The sequence below is a fragment of the Sorex fumeus genome, unplaced genomic scaffold (genome assembly GCF_029834395.1).
Source record: "Sorex fumeus unplaced genomic scaffold, SorFum_2.1 ptg000002l, whole genome shotgun sequence".
Taxonomy (NCBI): Eukaryota; Metazoa; Chordata; class Mammalia; order Eulipotyphla; family Soricidae; genus Sorex; species Sorex fumeus.
Window position 1 is genome coordinate 71869953 of NW_026606059.1, and position 26271 is coordinate 71896223.

Genomic DNA, 26271 nt, shown 5'->3' on the forward strand with positions numbered 1-26271 from the left:
CATTTTCAGTACCTTGCTGGGCTCTCTGAGAGGTGGGGAGCAATCGAACCTGGGTCGGCCATGTGCAAGGCAAATGCCCTACCTGCTATGCTGTTGCTCCGGCCCCTGGAATTACTATCTTCACTAAAGTAAAATGTATAATTATACAAGTATACTGCCAGTGCATTTGTAGGATATATGATGCAATTCACATGCATTTAAGTCAAGCATTCTTTAAAATCAACTAAAATCATAATGATAGTACAAAAGTAACCATTTAATTTCTGTTTTTTTTTTTAATTGATCTTTTCTATTCATCCAATTACTTTCCTTTGTCATCATACAGGGCTTTTACCTTTTTTTTAAAGTGGCATTTTTCAGGATATAAAATTGCTGCTAACAAAAAACAAACAAAAACAACTTTACAGGAGTACAAAATGAAATACATGCTTACCTCTAGTGGATAAAAAGGTTACTGTGTAAACATAGCTTTGAGGATTTTGTGTCCTTATTACTTGAACTGTATCTGGTTTTATAGACCAGAGGTCATTTAAGGCAGACTGCAATGTGGAATCAGATGCATCAGCAGGTATCAAAACTTTGGGATAGAGGACAGATTAAAAATATATAAAGTCAAATAATTATAGGCTTTGCTTTAAAAAGTAAGTTCAACTCATCTACACTATTAAATGAGGACTTTTTTTTTTTTGCTTTTTGGGTCACACCCAACGATACTCAGGGGTTACTCCTGGCTCTGCACTCAGGAATTACTCCTGACAGTGCTCAGGGGACCATATGGAATGCTGGGAATTGAACCTGGGTCAGCCACGTGAAAGGCAAACACCCTGCCCGCTGTGCTATCGCTCCAGCCCTGAGAGCATATTTTCTTATATTAAAAATATTTTCAACATCTCCATATAGACTTCCCTTACGCCATTGAGTGACCTTGTGTTCTGGAATTGATTCAAATTAAAGAATGTACTATGTTAAGCTATGTTAGTTACTGTTTTAATATCCCCATAGCAATAAGCATCATATGTAGCAAATAGTAAGCGTGCCTTAATATTTATTCACTGAAACAATGAACTGTAAGAGTAAAATATACTTTTCCAGATTTATTATAAAACAAATAAATGCAAAGTATTTGTCATGAGATAAGTTAGTATTCTAAAGGTCTATCAATTTTGAGAGAGTGAAAGGAAAGTTTACTACTCTGTGATAATTAATAACTATTGATGTGTACCTATGAGCCATAGATACATAAAATCCCGATATGCAGTTAGTTAATGATCATGATCCTTATTGAATAAAATGATAGCATAAAACAGAAAGTTGTTTTTATTGCTGTTATTTTCTATTCCACCTGGAGGTTTCCTTCATAATAAATATTGTTTTCTTCTTTGTGTAGAATACATTAAATACTATTAAAACAATATTTTAAGCTTTTTCCTACTCTAGAGAAGCCTGTGTTTTTCATTCTCTTCCTTCATGTCTTTCTAAGAAAATTTCATTCAATAAAAATTACCTTGCTTCACTAAAAAATAAATAATTTTTAAAAGTAAAACTATAATTTCTGGGCATTAGAATTTGACAAGAAAAACTACTTTTAAAAATAATTTCTACATGTTATTATTTACAACTTACCAGTTTTTTCCCTTTTATAGATTAATCTGTATCGGTAAAGTGAACATGAATGAGATTCTAAACATGGGCTGGTCACTGTGATCTTCTGAACTTCCTTCGTAGCATCAGCAGTTTCCCAATTTTCCAATGTTATAATCTATTTTTCCAATTAAAAAAAAGTCTTGTGTAGTAGGGCTCTGTCTCCATTCTGGAGAAGCTTTCGTTCTTTCTTGAATGTATTATTTTCTCTCTCTTTCTCTTTCTCTTTCTTTCCCTCTCTCCCTCTCTTTTCTTTCTCAATCTCTCTCTTTCCCCCAACCCCCTCCTCAGAGTATCCAAATAAAATATGTTTTCACTTAAAAAAAACACAACTTTAACCTATGGAAACTACATTTCAAAAGCATCATAAGTCAGCAGTCAAGCCTCTTTATGCTCCATTTTATTGCAAATCAAAATATGTTAAAGTTCCACATCTCTAACAGCCTCTTTAGTTTACAATACAGATATTCAAGACACAACTTTCCTTGACTCTGTTCCCCCAAACATCACCATCCCTAGAAAAATGAAGAACCAAATAAAGTGCCTATCCTATAACATCTATTTCACGTAAAGTTGGTATATAATCAGGTCAAACCTGCACTTCTTCAACTATTGTTGACTGGAATTGGATAAATTGTTCTTCATTTACTGCATCTTCTGTTTGTTGTTCAGTATAGACATTTCTAGACTGGTACAATCCAACATCAACAAAAGCACTTAGCCTGAACTCCTGCAGCAGGATTTCAATATAGTATCTGGAAAACACAAGTAATAAACATTACATTTTCTCCAGGGCACTTACAACATTTTTTTAATGAACAAAACATCAGTTTTATATAAGACACCTATCAGTTCAATGATTTATGTTGTGCCCAAAAGGAGAGAGAGAGAGAGAAAGACAGACAGACAGACAGACAGACAGACAGAGACAAAGAGAAGAAAAGCGCCTGCCATAGATGCAGACTGGGGTGTGGGAATGATGGAGGCAACCTGGGGACTTTGGTTGGTGCTGGAAAATGTACACTGGTGGAGAGATGGTGTTGGAACACTGTTCCACTGAAACCTAATCATGAATAGTTTTGTAATGGTCTATTGCACAGTGATTTAATTAAGAGTAAATTTTTTAAAAAGATGGCTTGTATTATAGTATTCCGATTTTAACTTATTTTGTGGGGTCGGGGTTGGGGAGGGCTACCAGGCAATGCATAGGACTTATTCCTGACTCTTTGCTCAGGAATCTTCCCTGAGATTCTGAGGGAACCATTTCCAGTCCAGTGGCAAGGGGTAAATTTTTTTACCCTAATGAAACAAAATAAGTTGAGTACATTAGTGCAGAATTGTTCTAATCCATGGTCAATTATTTCAGTTTTGTCAATGACACATTGAAAAAGTACTGTTTCCCATCCTCAAAGAATTATAAAACAAAATTACATTGTAGATTACAAGAAAAATATATTGGAATAAAATACAGAAGACATGCAAAGGTTAAATAATTTAAAGTGCATACAAGAAAATGACAAACTGATTTCAAAATCTTATAGACTTTTGTTTTGGAGTGGTTTAATGGATCAGGGATCAAAGTTTCTTTAATCAAATTTCTTAAATGCTGCCCCCACTTGCCACTTGAGAAATTTCAAAAGGAAGAATAGGAAAAGAACCCCCAAATCCAAATAAACCCTAACAGTAGAATGCTTTTCCAGTATCACTAAGAGGTACTAAGAGCTCAGCTCACTAGTACTAACACCGAGTGATGGCTCCTCAGTACCACGAAACCCTCTCTGTCCTGTTCCGCTGGTTTTAAGGGGCTACCTAGAGGTACAGCCTCAAAATTTACAAGGGTGAACAGTTGAAATAAGAACAGAAAGAGAGGGGCAGACATAGAAGAACTGCACTCATTTGTGGAGTACAGAATAACATAACATGAGGCTGACACCCAAGGACAGTAGATACAAGGGCCAGGAGGATTGCCCCATAGCTGGAGCAATGGGGAGAAGGCAGCTGGAATAGAGAAGGGATCACTAAGAAAATGATGGCAAGAGGAATCGGTCAGGATGGAGATGTGTGCTGAAAGTAGATAATGAACCAAACATGGTGACCTCACAATGTCTGTATTGCAAACCATAATGCCCAAAAGTAGAGAGAGAGATTGTCTGACATGGAGGCAAGGGGAGGGCAGGGAAGTGGGCGTATACAGGGGAGATTGGTGGTGGGGAATGTGCACTGGTGGAGGGATGGATGTTTGATCATTGTGTGATTGTAACCCAAACACAAAAGCTTGTAACTATCTTGCGGTGATTCAATAAAATAAAAAAAAAAAACAGAAACAAACAAATGAACAAAAACTTCCCTATAAAGAATTAAAGTCTATTTACCTTTGACTCTGCCTGACCATAGACTCAAATTATTAGTCACTAAAGCATTAGAAAACTTGCTAAGGGCAGGCTCTGGGACTATTTGTGCATTAGGAATTATCCCTCTTTACTGCTAGAACTTATTCAACAGCTTATCACCAATCTGACTTGCTTTGACCAATTACATTTGGAATGTTTTTTTTTCTTAAGTAAAACCCAACAGAATTCAAATGATAAATAAATGTAAGATGATACCCATGAAACCTTTATGTTCTCTGTGTAACATATATTTCAACTGCATCATGTCTTTGATGCCTACTTTTTAGAAATCATGAATAACCTTCAGATGGAATCATCCACTGCTTGAATGATACCCTCATTTTGTTCCCAGAATTGATCTTTTAGAATTATCTGATACTTCTTAGGAGCAGGGTATATTTTTAAAATTTCTTTTAGATCAAATTTCCAATACCGTTCACACAGTGCTAAATAATTCAGTGAATATTAAATAAATATTAATTTCAGTACTAATTAATATAGTCTTGTTTTTTTCCTGGCAACATCTAAGAACTCAGGAAGCACTGTAGCACTGTCCTCCCATTGTTCATCGATTTACTCGAGCGGGCCCAGTAACGGCACCATTGTGAGACTTCTTACTGTGTTTGACATATCGAATACATCACATCGCGGGGAGCTTGCCAAGCTTTGCTGTGTGGGCGAGATAGTCTCGGCAGCTTACCAGGCTCTCCAAGAGGGGCAGGAGCAAAATTATAGCAAAATTGATTCAAAATTTCTAATAAGGAGCTAATATCAGAATTGAGTAAATTTCATGATATAATTTCTGAAATAAGGATAATTTCAAATATCCCTGGTTATCTTAGAGCAACGTAACAAGAGAATGCCAGATATCAAAGGTGAGCAAACACTTGACCCTGGTTTATAAAAATGAAAAGTCAAAAGAAGCAGAGAAATGGAGGGTGGAAGAGATGGATGGGAGGTGCCAGGCCTGGAAGCTGTGGTGGTGCGTGTGTATCTAAACCACATGGCAACAACAGTGAGGTATCATTTGCAGGACCCAAACTCGAACAATCAAACTGGAAAATGTGCCCAGAAAGGAGGCATGCTGTGGCTGGTAGGGAACACGCTGGTGGCGGAATTGGTTTGCCTGGAACACTATTGTAGACATCTTTGTATATCATCATGGCTCAATAAAAACATTATTTATAAGTATTTTTAAATGTGGGTAGGGCGTTTGCCTTGCATGCGGCCGACCTGGCCGGCCTGAATTCGGTTCTTCCACCTTCAGTTCCTCCGCCCCTCTCGGAGAGTCCGGCAAGCTACCGAGAGTATCTCGCCTGCATGGCAAAGCCTGGCAAGCTCCCTGTGACTTATTCGATATGCCAAACACAGTAACAAGTCTCACAATGTTACTGGGTCCGCTCAAGCAAATCGATGGATAAAGGGAGGACAATGACAGTGACAGTGATTTTAATGGCAGAACCCATAAAACACAGAAATAAAATGATCAAATTTAATTAATCCAATAAATAAATATATCCAATAAAGCAAATTTACTTGTCTTTCATATTATCTTGTAATTTTACAACAGCACATAAAATCTTATAAAAAGGAAAAAACCTTACTCTTTTCCTTTCTGAAGATGAATATCATCTGACCTTTGTGTTGGACTGGAAAAATAGCTGTTGGCATTGGAAGAATGATATGCGATCTTCACCTTATCCCAAGAAGAAAAAAAAGAGGTGGGGGGGGGGATAAGGGGAACTTATTACTAAACCTTCTCAACATTTATTATTTCTGTTCACCTTAGAGCATTCATGAGTAGAAGTGTAAGTAGACATCTCCTTTTTCCAATTTCTTTTATCCATAATAAAATTGATTTCTTAAAAAATAATCAAAGCTTATTTCATTCCCTCCACTCTCAACTACCATCAGCACCACCATACCATGGATATATACCATACTTTTTCAAAATTACAACTGTGATGGGAAAAAAATTACAGCCCCCAAATGAGTTATTATTAACTAAAAGATCATTTAGTTCTGCAAAGAACGTACAGGGATTGAATCCAAATAAGTCATTTAAAGGTTTTTGTTTCTTTTGGGTTTTTCTTTGAGGGTGACATTCATTTAGCAGTGCTCAGGGCTAACTCTTCGCTCTGTGCTCTGACAGTACTTGGAGGACTACATTTAGTGGCAGATATTGAACTGGTCTTGGTAGTGAGGAGAAAGCAAGTCACCTGCTGTACTATCTCTCCAGTCCCAACGTCATCAAAGTTAGTCTAAAAGATGACAAAGATCACTAAATCCACCTACAGTTCGAATGAGCAGATCTGGCCTTTCATTAAGCCTGATACTCTGGGCCAGGAAGGTAGTTCAAAGGCCTGCAGCATACACCTTGCAAGCGTGCAGCAATGAATTTGCTCCCCATCACCACATGCTCTCCTGTTCACCACCAGCCATGGTGGCCTCACGTGCTGCCAGACTGGCTCTGGTAGCCCCCAACACTACTGGGCCTTATTGGCATTTCATCACTGAGTCCAAGCACTGAACCACCAGGCTGACCTGCTTCAGGCCAGATCTCTCCACGTATGGCCCTCAGAGAAAATGTAGATAAGAGAAAACCTTTTAGGAAGTTGTGAATTTATCACTCCTATCACATTTGTTAAAATGGTCAGAAATCCAACACGTGACCATGCATCTCATTCATTGCTACAGACCCATTAGTTCTGATGCAGAATAACCTACACATCAACAATCATTGTTTGTTTTTGTTTTTTTAATAAAGTAGTTCACAATATTTGATTATGTTTAATATTCAAACACCAATCCCACCACCATAACACCTTCCCACCACCATATTTAGGATGTTTCCATCCCAGTCCCCAACCCCTGCCCCAAAGCAGAACCAAAATTCATTTTGTAGACAATCATTCTTTAAATGCCATTATTCAACATATGAGAGAATATGCAATGTCTTCCCTACCTTATCTTCTGGAAGTCCAGTGTGGCTGAAATAAATAGCATAACGGTCATCACCTTTGATGTAGAATCTATAAACATCAGAATCTGGAGCCACAAAAAATCCACTGAAACGTGCAACAAACATGTCATGTTCCATGGGCCAAATATAGGAAGCCGAATCGACCCAAATGGCACCTGTATACCCTGGAGTTTTTTCATTGTATTCAAGTATCTCTTCCAAATGCACTGGTCGGCTGTTATTCCACACCTCGAGCTTTAGGCCTCTCCCACCTGAACACCACAGGGTAGAAGAAACTTTTTATCAGAAGTATAATGTGGAGTTTCAATGGCTTTCTTTGTATCTAGGCAGTGATTAGAGATATTCTGTTCCAATTCATAATTTTGGAGCATCTGTGTAGGTGAAAGAATTTCACGTGACTATAATCTGGTACCCAGAATGCTATTAAAGATAATATGCTGTAATCTGTTTATTTGGGAGGGTCTCTCCTGTGGTACGTGGGAGACCAGGGACCACCCTCAGGGATACTCAACCTGGCGTTGCTGGCTGGCAGTGCTGATGAGCTGGTAGTTGACTGGTGGGCCTCAGGGTGCCGGGGAGAGAACTAGGTGTATCATGCATGCAAGGTATTCACTTTGAGCTACCTTTCTGCCCTACAACTTATTATTTCACTGTTTGAACTTTTGGGTCTACATAAGCAACATATAGTAACACTACCATTTACATGGCAGCTGTAGCATTGTAGCACTGTCCTTCCACTATTCATCGATTTGCTCAAGCAGGCACCAGTAATGTCTCAACAATTTGTGAGCCTTGTTGTTACTGTTTTTCGCATATCATATATGTCACGGATAGCTTGCCAGGCTTTGCCGTGCAGGCGAGATACTCTTCGTAGCTTGCCGGGCTCTCCTAGAGGGGTGGAGGAATCGAACCTGGGTGGGCAGCATGCAAGGCAAACTTCCTATCCACTATGCTATGGCTCCAGCCCTACATTGCAGCTATGGAGATTAAATATAACGTTAATAGATGTAAAATACTTGGCTTTGGGTACACTAAGATTGCAATAGTAGAACAATTATTACCTTTAAGTAACTGATAATCCTTCATATAATTAAGTATAAAATCTTCAAGATTTAGACCATTGGATTACAAAATCTTTGTTATTCTACATTATTCTAACAAAAATTATAGGCTTATTTCTGATTGAAAAACACATCCTGTTAGCTTTATGACTTTTGTGGTTTTCATTGGGTTGTTTCAAACTGCACAAAGATATCATCTCCTTCTTGGGTGGAATCAGAGACAAAATCCCCATTAAAGTGTCCTTCTTATGGGCCGAAATGATAGTACAGTGGGTAGGGGAGCACTTGTCATGCAAGTAACCAACCTGGGTTTGATCCTCAGCATCCTTAAAGATGCTCTGAGCACTGCCAGAAGTAATTCCTGAGTGCATAGCCAGCCTGACCATCACCATATGTGTTCCAAAACAGAACAAAATAAATAAATAAATAAATAAATAAATAAATAAATAAATAAATATGAAGTGTCCTTCCTGAAATGTCCAAACACTAGCAACCCTGTGTTTTCTTTCATCATAAAGGAGGCATCTAACTCTTTTTTTACTTCTTCCCATAAATATGGGGCTGGAGCGATAGCACAGAGGGTAAGGCATTTGCCTTGCACGCAGTCAACATGGCCGACCTGAGTTCGATTCCTCTGCCCCTCTCAGAGAGCCCGGCAAGCAACCCAGAGTATCTCACCTGCACGGCAAAGCATGGCAAAGCCTGGCAAAGCCTGGCAAGCTATCCATGACATATTCGGTATGCCAAACACAGTAACAACAAGTTACAACTGGGCCCGCTTGAGCAAATCAATGAATAACAGGAGGACCATGACTGTCCATGACTGTCCCCAAAACATAACCAGGCTACTGCCACTGCAGATGGCAAAGCTGCTGGCTTCCCTGGCTCTAGGTCACAGGGACCCTGCTCCAAGCAATTTACATCTAAAAAGGCATTAGCTCCAAGATAGTAGATCTTCCCCAGACACCTTATGGATGAAGACTATGATTTTGACTTCCCGGACTCCAAATTAATGTTTGCTGTTTATAAACTACCCGGTTTATCCTATTCTGTTTTATCATTCCTCAGGGACTAAGGCAATGATGACATATGAAAATACGGGCCATAGAAATATCACAGGGGTTAAGTCACTTGCCATGTATGCAGCTAACCCCAGTTCAAACTCTGGCACCACTTAACAGTCCTCTGAACTTCTCCAGGAGTGACCCTGAACACAGAGCCAAGAGTGAGCCCTGAACATACCTGGGTATGGCCTCCATATAAAATATAAGTAATTTTTAAAAAATTCTTCTCAATCATCTTACATAAATGTAAAAATTGACCTTTGTCTTCTGATACCTTACCTGGATACATAGTTCTCAGATGATCAGGTTTAGGGGGTGTCTTGCAGTATATGCTCTCTTCTGTGACATTCAAGATCTCACAGATTTGACCTACAGAGAGAAATTAGATGCAGAGGAAGCACTATAGAGTTTCAGAAAACAAATCTCATCAGCTTATCTTGAAGTACTTTTTCAATTGAAACAAAGTTGTACCAGCAAGAGACAAAACTTGGTGGGATCTTCATTTTCTTTCTATGTTTCCAGTAAAGCTTCTAATTACTATAATTTTCCCCATAAAGCAGTATTTCTCCAGCAAAACTTCGCAAGTCTGAGTTAGACATTTTCACAATTTCTGGGAAGCAATTAATTTTTTTTAATTTGAATCACTGTCAAATACAAACTTACAAAGTTGCTCATGATTGGGTTTCAATCATAACATGTTCTAACGCCTATCCCTTCTGGGAATTAATTTAAAACCTTTTATTTTGCTCTTTAAAGAAAAGTTGGTACACAATCCATAATGTTCAGAATTTATAAAAGTAGATGATATCCCATCAGAGGTAAAAAAAATAAAGCATGAGCTGGGTTGATAGTTTTTTCGAAATGAAAATAATCTGCAAATAGTACTTTTACAGGCAGATTGAAACCAAAGTTGACAAAAGGTGAGGTATGAAGAGAATGATTGTACATAGAGGCAGGTAGAATTCGGAGAGAATTTATGTGTCTGACATGCCTCATGTAAAGTCAGCTCTCTCCCTACATATTCACTGAAATGGGAACAAGATCCCATGTAGAGGGAACAAGATCCCACGTAAAGGAAAATAAAGAAACAGAGAAGAAGGCCATCTTTATAAAACCATATTTGGTAGTTTGAAAAATTTATTCTTCAGGTCTGGATATCATTTTTATTTTAAATGTTTAATGAACAAAAGATAGCTAAACTACACAGTACATTTAAACCAAACATTAAATGAACTCAGTCCATTATATTAAGACTACAGAAAACATAGAAAACATACTGAAATAAATTGGAAATAAATTAATGGTAACACAGAGATGGGGGGTTCTTGGGAAGTTTGATGGAGGTAAAGTGAGTAAATATGTACAGCACAGTCATAAAATGCCACTAGACTTATAAAAACACTACACTACCTCTAGTAAATTTTCAAAAGACAAAATGACAAGAGAAAACAAACAAGTTTAATAATGTTTCCTACTGTGTAAGTTAAGTACAATAAAATACACCTCTGTGATCAAAATTTTAAAAAGAAAAAAATTAGGAAATTATTAAAAACTCAAAATCTTAAATCTGGAGCCAGAGAGATTAGAGGATATAACACACTTGCCTTCCATGATGCTAATCTCTGTTTGATCCCCAATACCACATATGATTCCCCCAAGCACCTTTGGGAGTCACTCCCGAACACAGGAATAATCCCTGAGTACCACCAGGCGTGGCCCCAAGCACCCCCTTCCAAATAAATGAAAATAATAAAAAGCACCTCCAACAAGCACTCGTACTGGGAAATCAGTCTGATCAAAGAACTGCCCGCTGACTGTCAGGGTAGTGCCACCTTGAAGGCTTCCTTTGGATGGGGAAATCATAGTGACCTCTGCAAGGAGGAAAGAAAAGGGAAGCAAGTTCAATAAAACTTCACTCCTACTTATACATGAACCCCAAGGCTTGATTTTTCCAAAGTCTCCCAATTACCTAATCATAGCACTGAGCACAGTGGAGATTGAGGATAAGCAAGCAAATGAATTTGGTGTTTTCTAACTTTGTGTCTGATGGGACCCTGCAAAGACAATGATGAGCATGGCTATCTCAGAGACATAAATGTCTCAGGTATCATGCATGAGTGGTTACTGACACTACAGTGATGCTGATATTGTAAGGGCCAGGGAGGAAGGGAAACTTGCACTGAGCATAGATTTTTTGCTTCCAAGAGAAAAGAGAGGAAGGCAGAAAGGAGAACTCCTCCATGCTCTGAAAGAATTTTTTTGTATATATGGGAAAATATATTTTGTATGCTAATATATTAAGTAATACTGAAATTCTATGTTTTCAACATAAACACTTTAGGGTCATTTGTGAAACATGCTATATCTGAGTACAAAGTATTCTGTTAAATTTTATCAAAGGTCTACATAAAAGCTGCATGTGTATTTCTGGAAAAAGCCAGAACACATCATATTTGACTTATTCCAAGAGATTCACTGTTGGTGCAATTGGTGTTTGTCGTGATCACGGTTATGAGACTGTTATTGCAGTGATAGCTGTTGGTGGTGCTTGGTTACCACAAAGTGTAGATTCCCAGGGCCTCACAAAAAAAGTATGTACTCAACACCTGAGCCACTTCCCCAGGGATACAGTTGAACATCTTTCAAATGTGAATCACCCTATCTAGAATAAGGTGCAATTCTTTTTTTATTGTTGTTGTTGGTTTTTTTGTTTCACACCTGGGAATATTCAGAGATCACTCCTGATGGCACTCATGGGACTATATGGGGTTCCAGGGATTGAAGCCCTTTGTAAGACCAGCAACCAAATTGCTGTACTATTGCTTGATCCCCATACAATGCAATTCTTGCAGGAGGATTTGGGTTTGCTACTCTTAGGATCTCACTAACCCAAGACCTCTGTAATATTAAAATAAATGATCATCTGTTTAAGGATCCTTTTGTATAATATGAGAAGTACGAAATGCAGGAGTTCTGGATTGTGCTAAAACTGACTGGGGAGATTTCTTTTTCTTCCCTTTATCACAGTGATGCTGAGACAAGAGGCGTCTTTCCCCTTTCTTGGAAATACAAAAAAATATATATAATACACCTATAATTAATACTGGTTTTGATTTGATGAAATAAAATATTCTCTCCCTCACACACACATACACACATACACACACACGTACACACATGTAAACACACAGAAATGTCACATACCTGCGTACGTTTGGAACATTGAAATTTTATTGAGAGAAGAAACAAAATATGACATTTTCTCTGGAAAACTCCTGTTTGAAAAAATGAAGTAAAAAAGTCTTGCTTTAAAAATGAGATTTACTCAGGGTAAAAAAAAAAACATGTTTTTTTTTTGGTTCAGTGTTGGAGATGAGATTATAATATGCAAAGGAGCAGATAAAATAGTTAAAATAAAATTTCTGAAGATAAAATCGTTCCCTATCATGGTTTAACTATTGGTTTCTAAACAGTAAACATTTCCACATGCACAAATAATGCAAGTCGACAGTTGTCAGAACTTAGGCACACATTTCATTATATGCAAATCATTTCTCAATAAAGTAGGCATTTATATCAACAGAAAGAGCTGTCACGTGGACGAGCTCTCAGACAAGCTGAGCTCCTATGTTTACCTTCCTGTTCTATGATCCTATAATCCATTTAAGCATCAGAACAATTAATATTAATATCATTGAACACATTATATGTAAAGATTTGCTGCTAAGCTAATTTTTCTTTTTTCTTTTTTAGTACAAGGGCATGCCCAACAGTACATGGTCAACCATGACAGGTAATTAAATGCTAAAGCAGGGCCTGCCAGTGTCACCGTGATAGGTCTCAAGGGCCTCTTGGTCTACGCCCAGCAGTGCTCAGAGGGCATGCAGGCCAGGGGTTAACTCAGTTCCTAGCACATGCAATTCACGTACTTCTGACCCCAGAGCTCTCTCCCTGCTCCCCTGAAGCTCTGGTTTTTGTTTACTATGCCACTGAATTCTAACATCAACCTCAGGCCGAATTTTGCTTTTCTTCCTGAAAATGATAAGTGGCAAAAACAAGAGTCTGAATCCAGACAGCTTGAATCCTGAGCCCTGACTCCCAGCCTGCATGCTTCTCTTCTCCTACCACTAATTGGAGGGTACCAGTGGTGTGAACAAGTTAACAACAATACATCTGATTAAAACCATCCTTTAAAAAAAGTCTGTTATTATTTTTTTAATGTACATTTGCACTTCCACAAACTGGAGGTTTAAAAAAAATATTGTTTCTAGAAATTAAATCATCTCTTAATTACCCCCCACTAAAATTTATGATTAAAAAAGTTAGTATGTTCCAGTGTTCTGCAAAACCCATTCATCATAATTATTATATACTGAACTGGAATCTAAATGGACAATGTGACTCTGTGGTGAGGCCACCAGTTATCTTTCCCGCATATCAAAGCCGGGCATTAAAATGTGCATTTGTAAGACTGAGTCCCTGGAAATATTATATGCTAAATTATTTATTGAAGAAGTTCATACTGGGTTTTACATTTGTATATTCTAAGCTTTTCGCTGATTGTCCTAAGATGTGAAATGATATTAGTTTCAACACTGACTGTGGTTAGATCCTGTATCTGAAAAAACCGAAATACTTAAGTCAGAAGGGGAAAATTGCCTCCCGAAATAAAATTTGAATGTAATTTATTTGGTCTGACATTGAGGTGATTTTCACTAATTCACTGATAATGACTAGGCATTTCTCAATTAAGGCAGTCTCATCTGAACCTTATCAGTTTGGGACAGCTGTTATTTGAACTGGAGGTAACAGAAGAGAGAAGGTTGGCTATTAAAAGAAACCAAGAGTGGATGCCACAATGGTCTTTAATTGGTTTGTGTGATATTCAGGAATGCTCCTGAAATCTGTAACAGTATGAACTTTTTAATTTATAAAATAATTTGACATTTTAAAAAATGCCATGTAATCTTAAAACGAGGCTTTGAAAGTAGTAAATGTCATACTATGGAGTCAACTGCAATGCCCAAGATTGTTTTGTGTCGATAGAAACATTATTTCATCAGCTCTGAGACATTAATACAAAAAGATAGCCATAGGCTTAAAAATAATTATAAGATAACAGGATTAATAATTCAACACATTATTTTTACCTATGTTATATGAAAATTTGTTAGCTCTTGACTATTGAAAGTTTCAGGGCATTGCTAAGGAAGCATGCTGATTTATATATAGTTATCAATCACATTCAAGGTTGATAATGCAAACCTTCTATTTATTAAAAACTATTTTTCTGAGAGACATAGGATAGATTTTGCAATTACCACCTATCATATAGATGCAGAAGTAAGAATTCATTTTTCTTCCCTTAGTAACAATGACATCAAAAGCATAAAGGTAATATCAGCTCTCAAAAAGAAATCACTTCAAACTCATTGCTGCTTTCAACATGCTTTTCTGATACTTTCAACAAAACCTCACTTCCCTGTAATATCAAGTTTGATGTAAGTAGGTTGTGTTCCTGCAGAGAATAATAGTTAATTCATGGAACTTAAAGCCATTTTCTCCATGTAAATCACAAAGGTGAATCTTAGCATCATTTACACAAGCATCTACTCTGGTTTTGTCCTTGAACTATAACATCCTTCATGCTTTGTTCCAGTCTTTGTTACAAGCTTCTGTTTTCTAAGTATGACTAGAACAAAATGAACTTTTAAAACAAACAAAATAATGGGTTTGCTCTCACCAGCTCATTTATAACTCCATGTTTGCAGGGACCAATGCCTTCCTTCCCTTGAAATTTTCTTGTTTGTTTTGCTTTTTAGCTTTTTGGGTCACACCTGCTAATGCTCAGGAGTTACTCCTGGCTCAGCACTCAGAAACGATTCCTGGCAGTGCTAAGGAGACCATATAAATGCCAAGGATCAATCCCGGGTACTAGTACTCCGGCCCACTCTTGCAGCCTTGAAACGTTGACCACCAGTAATAATATCAAGTGTGGCTATAGTGATTATTTTTTTTACCCTGCACTTCTAATCAAGTCTCTATTCAGAGAAAAAAAAGAAATTGAACAGTCTTATCCTATTGTTGGTCTATGGCTAATGACTGTTGAATGGCTCAATGATGTAACTTCTTCAGGATTCTGTCAACTGCTCCTTTTCAATGAAGCACCCTGACATTTTGTTAGGATAAATTATTTAAGTCTGGCAGAACACAGTCCTGACCAGGAAATGCCATCAAACATGAACCGTTGAAGAAATAGACTGAAAACATTCCACACTTTTGTGAATATACTAAGGGGTGGGAGGATCATGCCCTGGGAGAGAAGCGTGGGTCAGTTTTTTTATTTTTATTAGTGAAACACCATGAGGTACAGTTGCAGACTTACAAATTTTTGTGCTTGGGTTTCAGTTGTACAATGATCGAGTACCCAACCCTCCACCAGTGCCCATTCTCCACCACCAATGATCCCAGTATTCCTCCCAACCCCCCATCTTCCCCATTCCACCCCACCTTTGTTGCAGGGAATTCCCCTCTGTTCTCTCTCTCCTTTTGGGTGCTGTGGTTTGCAAAAGAGGTATTGATTGGCAATCATGTTCTATCTATAGTCTACTTTCAGCATGCATCTCCCATCCTGGGAGGATCTTTCCAACACCCTTTATTTGGTGCTCCCTTCTCTACCTGAGTGGCCTTTTTCCCTAGTATGTGCTGCTGGCCTCCAAGCCATGGAGTGAACCTCCTGGTACTTATCTTGGCTATTCTTGGGTGTTAGTCTCCTATTTTGTTACTTTGTATTCAGATGAATGCAATCTTTCTATGTCTGTCCCTCTCTTTCTGACTCATTTCACTTAGCATGATATTTTCCATGTAGTACCACTTGTATGTAAATTTCATGACTTCATCTTTTCTAACAGCTACATAGTACTACATTGTGTAGATGTACAAAAGTTTCTTTAACCAGTAATCTGTTCTCGGGCACTCAGGTTTTTTCCAGATTCTGGCTATTGTAAACAATGCTGCAATGAACAACAAGTGCAGATTCACTTTGTCTATACTTTTTTGACTCTCTGGAATATATTCCCAGGAGTGGTATCATGGTACTGAAACAAAGGCAGAGTTGCAGACCAGTGGAACAGGGTTGGGTCAGTTTTTGAAGCAGTGAAAAGATGTGATTTTGTAGGTGACACATACCATCAGCCATGGCCAAACAAACTAGTGCCGTTCCCTACCGACTTTCTTTAAGCAAAGTAACATGTCTAAATCTCTTTTTTCACATTGTGAATAATGGGGTAAGCGAAAGCATTTAATTTATAGGTACTTTGGGAACATTAAATGAGAAAATATGTGTAAAATACTTAGTACTAAGCCTTTCAAAAATGCTATTTTTTCACTAAAAAGAGATTCGTTTGTAACATGTTGAGATTTGCATATTCTGATATTTCAATAAGACATGATGGTATTTATTGCTGAAATTAAAATGCAAGATATCTAGAAATAAATTCTAGTTTTAGAAAAATTATAAATATGAATAATAACATCGGTATTCGTGAACACTTGAAAGACATAACTACCTTCTTTCACAACATTCTGTGTCTTGAGACTTAAGAATCTTTATCAGGTAGTATTAACCCTCAGGTTTATTTGTTCTTAGTTCAGGTCAAAATTAGATTACTTCAGAAAAAAATTGAAAGAGAACTATGAAGCATAAAATACCACTTTCCAATATCACAATCAAAGATTTTGTAAATGTGTTAAGTAATGTTAACTGTCCCAGTAGCTGAAAGGTCATGTCTAAGGCACAAACTGTAAGTGAAAGGGAGTTGCAGACTTCCTTAATTTTAATTTGGGGGAGAAAGTGATTACATTTTAATCTCTAGATCTATAGCACCAAGTAAATACACACTTTTATTTTGTTTAGCCAGTTGAATCAATTATGAAAATTGCTGTTTACAAAATGACTTACCGCCCATAATCACTATCTAAGATGAAGCTGACATTGTGATGACCTGGAATTAATTAAAATACAACAATCAATTAAGTTCTCAACCACAGAAGAAGAATAACTGTGCATTATAAAGATGATTTAAAAGAAAAAACACATAAAATTTAAATCGCAATTATACCACCATCCATAAATCCTCAAAGAAATAAAAGCCAAACTCTCTTAAAGAAGTACCTATTTTAAAATCTACACAAGATGCATCTAGGTTATGACCACAAAAAAAAGACAAATATAATAATGGTTAAAAATTAACAAATAGCATACACACAGGCATACTGCCCTCAAATTTCCTTTGTCCAGAAATGGCCAGGAACACAGCTTTCTCTCCCTTACCTAAGCTTCCAGTTAGTTGGAGGAGAAAATCAAGTCAATAATACTGACAACAATAGAGAACTAATGAGTGTGACAAAGTCAAGGAGAAGTCAAGTGAGGTTTGAGAAAGGCAGGGGTTCAGGAAGTCTTTTTTTTCCCCTGACATGGCATTTTCTCTGAACTTCTCAGGACAGGTGGTTTTTAGGCAGACAATAGTGCGTGCGTGCAGCTCATTAAAGTATGATATACACATGCACACACATACATACATACATATTTGTATATGTGCCCTCATCTATATGTCTGAAGTACACAAAGCAGAGGGGAACAAAAGTATATTAAAGCTATAGAGAAATCAGTTTAGTCTTTGAATAATCTGGTTAATAGGAAGAAAATTGAGAAATTTGAAGACATTTGAAAACTTTAGGGGAAAAAAGGTTACATGAAACTGAAAATAAATTATTACCAAAATAAAAATTCTGAGAAGACATGAACTTTTTTACATAAAACTGGAAAACAACTGAGAAAATAGGACATGCTAATTTTTTTTAAATGATTAGAGTGTGCAGGTAAGATTAGGAGAATAAAAAGCAAATAAACAGCGTTAAGTCATTGCTGAGAATTGTAAGGAAGGACAAATACTTACCAATGTAAGTTCCAGTTGTCTTACAAACCATAGAACCCATGTCTCCACTGGGATTATCTAATTTTAGACCATATCTAAAAACATGTATATTTCAAATTTTATATTAGTGCTAAGCTAAAATAATAAAGTTCTAAAACTGAAATTTCAATAAAATGAAAATATTTTCAGGTCTCAGTTGAAGATATTTGAACAAAACATCATTATCAGTTAAAAAGCTATGCAATTAATTTGAAAATTTCCATTTATATTGTTTTTAAAGTTTTAAATAGTGCCAAATTAAACAATATTTTGATAAATAGATTTCTCAAACATTTTCTAATAGCAATCTAAAAGAGAGTGTATATCATACTATACTAGAGACAAAAGGGCAATATCCAACTATATCAATGACTGATGACTTCTTATACATTATAATTATAATTTATACTGCATTATGAAGCATCCAACTATACAATATTGCTATAAAATCACTATTCAAGCAGTACATTTAGATCTGTGGACTAGTTTCTAAAGAAAATTATATGAATTACTTACAAATGATCTGACTGTGGAATGAGAAGTTCACAGGGCATACCTCCAATATATACTCTGTACAAACATTTTATTTAAAAAGATTGTTAAGTTTAATGTAGTTTAAATGGCTCTCTTTTCATCAAACTCATTGCGATTTTATTTTTATTTTTTTTACTATCCATCACTTGTTGATTTAACATGTCGAATACTTACTATGATATCAGCCTGTTTTAAGTAAAGAACACATCTGTGAACAGAACTAACCTCATGCTCTTATGAGATTCACATTATAATTGGGCGAGACTGATAACTCACCCAATTATAATTTGAGCATGATAACCAAAATATTCTTAGTGTTGCTAGAAAGAAATAAGTATTATTGGAGTAAAACATGTAGAAACAGATCATGGATTATCTAACTTTACCAACCTTTATTAATTATCTAAATTATCAAATGAAGAAAGACAAAAATGGAATATAAGTTGCAGCATCTTTTAGAGATGGTTGCTACACATATTGGGACAGTGGAGAAATATCTTACTAATATGGATCTGGTGCCTATTAAGTATATAAAGAACAGAAGAAAACACTCAATAGATGTGTTTAAAGTAAAGTAGCATAGCGTCATCAAGGCCAAGCACAGATCACTGTGGAGATTATTACCAGGTACAAATAAGAGCTTTACTCTGGAGCTGAACTCTGAATTTGAACTCCTGTTATTATAGGCTGCAGATTTGGGTAAGCTGTTTTTTCCTACCTGTTTTAGTATATTCATCTGTAAAATGAAAGGATGATTGTTACCTACAATATCCTTGCTTGCATATTGCCAGAATTAATGGAGAGTATGAAGAAAACCTGTCTGAGGATATCTTAGAAAATATAAGAGATAGAGAAGACAAGTATAACAAGAAAGCAGCTCTACTTAATATTTTGGATTAATGAAATTAAAATGCTTATTCTCTCAGCAAGAACTTTATTGATTGTAAATTTAAAATCCCTTTTGGAAGATAGGGGATAATCCTCATTTGGCCTATAATCCCCTTCTTACAATCAAGACTCATAGCTTCATCTTCCCAAGCCTACAAAATGTTTCTATGCCATTTATATACCTAGTTTGTTAGCTAAAAGTGTATATAAATTAAATTTAGGATTATTTGTTGGATTGTTATTTTAGGTGTGAAAGACCAATATATTATGTTCTTACAATTCATAAAATTACATCAGTAGCACCATAGCACTGTCCTCCCATTGTTCATCAATCTGCTCAAGCAGCACCAGTAACATCTCCATTGTAAGACTTGTTGTTACTGTTTTTGGCATATAGAATACATCACGCGTAGCTTGCCAGGCTCTGCCATGTGGGCAGAATACTCTTGGTCGCTTGCCAGGTTCTCTGAGAGGGACGGAGGAATCAAACCTGGGTTGGCTGTGTGCAAGTCAAACATCCTACCCGCTGTGCTATCTCTCCAGCCCCAATAAAGTTGAATCATTAAAAATTAAACATTAAAACTTTACTTGAAGTTTAATTCACTTTAATACAAAACTCAATTCTGCGGTATGTTTCATTCCATAGGGAAAAAGCTGGGTTCACAGCAAGACCCTGCAAAGTGACCCAGATGAAGATACTCTCTAATCACATAAGTAAAAGTGAAGGAGAATAAGAGCTGAGAGGTCTGGGAAAATGCCTGTCTTCGCATTTATCCCCTACTTCCTATCAAGCTGATAGACGCTCATGTTACTGAAGACTGCAGGAAACTGACTGGTATTGGGGTATTTAAGACACTAGATTATACCAGCCTGCTTCCAAGACAGCAAATCCAAGACCCCAAATAAGGCCCGAAAATAAAAACTTCTGTTTGCAGAATAGGTTAAATTTTCCAATTGACTCCCATACCCAGTTTTTTTTAGGTTTGCAAGAAAAATAAAATGAAGTATTGTGCCCGCTATAGAGATTTATGGATCCCTACCCTCTTTCTTACCCCTTACCTCATTGCACCTGAACAATTAATTTAGCAGCTAACACAGGCAACTAATGTATTATTTGATTCTTACAACCATTTTGTAGGTAAAGATCATCCCTTCATTTTACAGATGAAAATACTAAAACAGGGAGGCAGAAATAGCTTACCCAAATCTCAACCTATAAGAACAGGAGTTCAAATTCAGAGTTCTGCTCCAGAGTAAAGATCTTATTCATTCCTAGTAATCTCCACAGTGATCTGGGCTTGCCTATGATGACACTATGCTACTTTACATTAAATGCATATATTAAGCATTTTCATCTGTTCCTTATATATTTAGTAGGCACCAGATACTTCAATTATTGGCCTGTCCTCAGAATTAGTACCTGATCTTTTTCTGGAAATCTGGCCTAACAGAGAAGATTTTTGAGGAGCTTGAGTCCTCCAGTATCCTGATTTCCTGCCCGATACATCACTCCCTGCTACAAAATTCAGGTAGAGTCAACACTGTCACAGAGAATGTTGTAGAAATAAAATAAGTGAAGCAACAATAAGACCTCTGCCTTTCCCATTTATGTGAATGCAAAAATGTTCCCTACCTCTACATATAGTATCTTATTGTGTACAGAGTACAAGAACAGGTTAGCCTAATCTTCAAGGTTCCATCTGACTGCAATTCTGGGATTTTATGAAATAATTCCATTCATTCCTGCCAAGGATAGATGAAAGAAAAAGGGAATCTCTCTTTAAAAATTAAACCTCGCTATTTCTAGGCATCATTGTGCGAAACAATGAATTAGAAAACCTTATTTGAAAATTGGAATATATGTCAAAGCAGTGGACTGTATAAAAGCAACAAAATCCTTATGATAAACTGTCTATGTAAAATATCAGATATTTGATTGTCAACTTAGAATTTAATACTGCAAAAGGAATCAATATGTACAGTTCAGATTATAGATACCTGTAAATCTAACTTAACTGAGCTTAGGTCCACAGAATGCCAATTACATCATCTTTATTTTATTTATTAAGACATCTAAAAGTTATTCTCAAAAAACTATGGATGGTAAAAATTTATATATGCATTGTAATACGTATTTATGTATTCTAAATTAATATATAATTTTTAATATCTAAAAACTCCCAGTACTATTTAAATGCCATTTGATTTACCCATTTATTTGTTCCATGTAGTTTAAAAGCAGGGAGAATCTCCAGAGCAATGCCACTGATTATATACTCAACTGTGTAAAGCAAATAAACAGGGTCTTTAAGGTAGGTTTGAGATTATCCTATCTACAAAATATAGAAAAATAGTTTACTGGTAATGCTGCTTTCCAGTAAAAATCTAGACAAGTTTTTGGTTTTTATTTTGTTTCTTGGGGTGCTGCTCAGGGTATATTCCTGGCTTTTTGCTTCCATGTGTGAGGGCAGGGAATCAAACTCAGGCCTCCCACATGTAAAGCAAGTTTTCACCTGTTGAAATATTTTTCTGAAATGACAATTATTTACTTAAGGAATATCAGATTCCTTCTCTGAACTCTTTTTCTAATTTTTTTAATTTTTTGATGAATCACTGTGAGGTAGAATCACAGACTTACAAACTTACGTGCTTCGTTATAGCCATACAATGATCGAGTACCCATCCCTCCACCAGTGCCCATTCTCCACCACCAATGTTCCCAGTATCCCTCCAATCCCCCAACGCCCTCCACTCTGTGGCAGGTGCATTCCCTTTTACCCTCTCTCTCTCTCCTTTCCTTTCTGAACTCTAAAGAATATGTTTCCATATCAGGAATTTACCTCAATTAAAAATTATTTTAAAATAAAAATATTGAAAGTTATTTTGTTATAATTTTGTTCTAGTATATAATCTGAGAAAAAAGAATGTTTACTGATTTTTAAAAATTTAATGAACACCGTCTGTGCTTCAGGCATCATGCTAAGAAATTTACACTGCTATTGTCTAGGTAAAGATCAATTAATAAATTCCTGAAAGATGCATTTAAAAGCAAAAAATCTTACCTCAAAACCCTCACATTTCTCCCATTAGAGCTTAGTGCAGTATTGCTTCCATAGACATCAGTGAAGATTCTGCCTTGTATTGTAATTAAGGTACCTAAGAAAAAAAGTTTTGTGTAGGCCATTGACCCATATCCTTAAAACCAAAACAATGGAGTTTTTTTCTGATAAAAACCAGCATGTAGACACTTGTTATCAACACATTATCACTATCATTCAAAATGTTCTAGAAAATATAATAACACATGAATAACAAATGTGGTGTTAAGGAGGCATCTATAAAGTGTTTGTAAATTAAAGACTTTCATGGAAGACAGGTCAATATTTTAAAAAATATTACCTAGGTCATAGGTGATTTAGTTGAAAAGAATCAAAAGAATCTCTACTTCATACAAAAATAATTTAACCCTAGATGAAATTAAAATTAAATATAAAATATAAAACTGTAAATGCTCTTAAAAAGCAAGTGAAAAGAGAAATATTTATATTGTTGGAATGTGGGAAAATTTATTATTCTATTGCATAGTGAAGAAATAACAAATTTTAAGACCTACAGATTTGAAAATAAAATTGAAAGTACTTGAATAGCATAAAAAGTTAACAAATTATAAAAACAAACAAAAAGTTTAAAAATTACTTTTTATATTTTACATAAAGCACTGTACTCCCGTTGTTCATCGATTTGCTCCAGCGGGCACCAGTAACATCTCACAACAAATTGTGAGACTCGTTACTGTTTTTGGCATATTGAATACATCATGGGTAGCTTGCCAGGCTTTGCCTTGAGGACGAGATACTCTTGGTACTTGCTGGGCTCTCCAAGAAGGCTGGAGGAATTGAACCTGGGTTGGCCATGTTGGCCGCATGCAAGGAACATGCCTTACCCACTGTGCTATTGCTCCAGCCAATATTTCTAAAATATAAAGAACTCTTACAATTAAATATGAATTTTTATAAAATTAAACCAAGATGAACAAGTAACTTATGAAAGGAGAATATAAATAATCAGTAAAGATCAAGTGAATTCAATTGCATTAGTCAAAGAATTGAAAAATTAGGGGTAAGTCTACTGTATTTGAAAGGCAGCTAAGTGATGAATGGACAAAAGTTTAAACATTGTGGTATATTCATGTACAGTCTTTGAAAAAAATTTAATTATTGGGAGTTAGTTTATAATCATAAAAGCTCTATTTATGAATTTTTATATGCTGTAATAATATTATGCACCAAAAAGTCACAGTCACAGTCACGGTCTTCCCGCTGTTCATCTATTTGCTCCAGCGGTCCCAGTAACATCTCTATCGTGAGACTTGTTGTTACTGTATTTAGCATATCGAAAACGTCACAGGCAGCTTGTCAGGCTTTGCCAAGCGGGCGAGACACTCTTGGTAGCTTGCCGGGCTCTCCTAGAGGGGTGGAGGAATCTAACCCGGCTCAGCCCAGCCAACTGCGCGCAAGGCAAACGCCCTACCATTGTGCTATGCAACAACTAACAAGCTATTTTAATAATTATATACACACCTGGAGTTCCAGATAAAGGCGTGATGCTCCTTATTGTAGGGGTTCTGAAACTTTTTGCCTGTAAAATAATAATATCAATAAGTAGATACATTTATTTTTTCTATGAAATATCTCTGCTTCTTACATATATTTAAATGACATCCATAATAGAACAATTGAAAGATTACATAAAGCATGTAAAGTTTAGAATACTTTTTTGATTCTTTGAGATCTTTTCCTTAACTGATAAATTTCAAGATAGCTTGGAAATTTAAAATTCAATCCTCCATTTGTTATCATTGTAAGTCAAGCCAAAACAAAAGGCTAACTAGTAAAAAAAGATTAGAAATTTATTGGGAGTAAAATTACAAAATGTATCTTTGTATCTGTACCTATGAAGGAAAACTAAAAAAGCCTATTTCAAAATTGAGATAAACCTTGGTTTATTGGAGTATTCTTTAGTAATTAAGCTAAGAGCAAGGAAAATATGAGATTAATACCCAAGAATTGCTGAGATCAGCACCAGGAGGATTACTCCATAACTTAGAGGCCAGCCGGGTATTCTAGGGGAAAGGGCAGTTCAGATAGAGAAGGGAGCACCAAATAAAGGGTGTTTGGAGGATCCTCCCAGGAAGGGAGATGCATGTCGAAAGTAGACTATGGACTGAACATGTTTGCCACTCAATGCCTTTTTTGCAGACCACAACACCCAAAAGGAGAGAGAGAACACAGGGGATTGCCCTGCCACAGAGGCAGGAGGAGATGGGGGGATGGGGGTGCGGAGGATATTATCCATGGTGGTGGAAAATGGGCACTGGTGGAGGGATGGGTATCTGATCATTGTATAATCAAACCCAAGCACAAAAAATTGTAAATCTACAACTGTACCTCATGGTGTTTCACTAATAAAAAATTTTTTAAAAAATACATTACATTGTTGTGGGAAGACCTTTGGAAATACAACATTAAAAAAGGAAACAAAGATAAAAAAAGAATGAGCTCATCCTAAATAGGGAGATTATTTAGGGATTATGTGGAGGGATGCATATAATCACAGGGTCCTTAGGAAAGGCAATGGGAAACAAGACTTGGAGTCAGACTCTTCCGACTTGTGATCATGGAAGCAAGGGCAGAAAAATTCTGAATGAAAGAACTCTGCCACTATTGCCAGCTTTAAAGACAAAAGGATCATGATCCAAGTAATGGGGACAATCTTTAGAAGCTGGAAAAGGCTGGGGAGTGGATTTCTCCACCGACTATAGAAGAAATAGACCTCCTGATACTTTGGTTTTAGGCCACTGACACCCAATGAGACCTTAATCTGCAGAACTGAAAGGTTCTTAGAAACTTGTGTGTAAGCCTGTAGATTTGTGGCTACATTTGCTTAGGGCTACATAAGTGTTTCATAGGAGACAAATCTGACTTGTATTTAGGGATGAGAGAAAGGCATCTAGATATTTGGAGATCAGATTTGACAATATATCTGGGGACCATAGTACCTTCTTCTTTTTTTTTCCCTTTTTTTTTTAAATTGAATCATAGAGCTATAAAGCTAATCACAGTAGCTTCTTTTTTTTTATTTTTTTCTTTTGCCTTTTGGATCACACCTGGCAATGCACAGGGGTTACTCCTGGCTCTGCCCTCAGGAATTACATCTGGTGGTGCTCGCTCGAGAAACCATATGGGATACTGGGAATAGAACCCGGGTTAGCTGCGAGCAAGGCAAACACCCTACCCTCTGTGCTACTGCTCCAGCCCCACAGTAGCTTCTAAAGGGTAACATTTCATCTACATTGGAACACTGTAACTAACATAAAGCATAAATATAACTTAAATTATAGAATGTGCTAGAAGAAAAAATGTACTAACAAAAATACCTGTATTTATGGTAACTAAAGTTTGAGTAGCTCTTAAATTATGTTCTTATAGGCAGTCACATTATACATTATTGCATCAGAAACTTATAATGAAAACGTTTTAATTTAAAATTTAAATGAGTTCAATGAAAATAGGAAAGGGGGAGGATCAAAACAAGAGCAAAAAGGGAGAAAGATTTTTAAAAATAATATAAACAAAAAATAATTTGAGTGTATGGAAGTTTAATTCATTCATAAAATAATTTTAAAGGGAGAAAATAAGAAATACAAAGCAATCCATCATCACTATAGAATAATTA

The 26271-nt window shown here is 36.3% G+C and overlaps 1 protein-coding gene across 1 annotated transcript in view; it reads right to left on the minus strand.

Moving 5' to 3' along the window:
• The window catches only part of PKHD1L1 (PKHD1 like 1), a 189257-nt gene that overhangs the window by 147716 nt on the left and 15270 nt on the right, over nt 1–26271 (minus strand). The window contains exons 5-17 of the mRNA XM_056110331.1: nt 24117–24174; nt 22599–22692; nt 18631–18684; nt 18097–18170; nt 17100–17142; nt 12344–12414; nt 10900–11010; nt 9419–9508; nt 6997–7265; nt 5636–5727; nt 2237–2396; nt 1624–1759; nt 434–577 (exon numbers count right to left, since the gene is read on the minus strand). Of these exons, the coding sequence (XP_055966306.1) occupies nt 434–577; nt 1624–1759; nt 2237–2396; nt 5636–5727; nt 6997–7265; nt 9419–9508; nt 10900–11010; nt 12344–12414; nt 17100–17142; nt 18097–18170; nt 18631–18684; nt 22599–22692; nt 24117–24174 (1396 nt within the window). The remainder of the gene's footprint in view (nt 1–433; nt 578–1623; nt 1760–2236; nt 2397–5635; nt 5728–6996; nt 7266–9418; nt 9509–10899; nt 11011–12343; nt 12415–17099; nt 17143–18096; nt 18171–18630; nt 18685–22598; nt 22693–24116; nt 24175–26271) is intronic.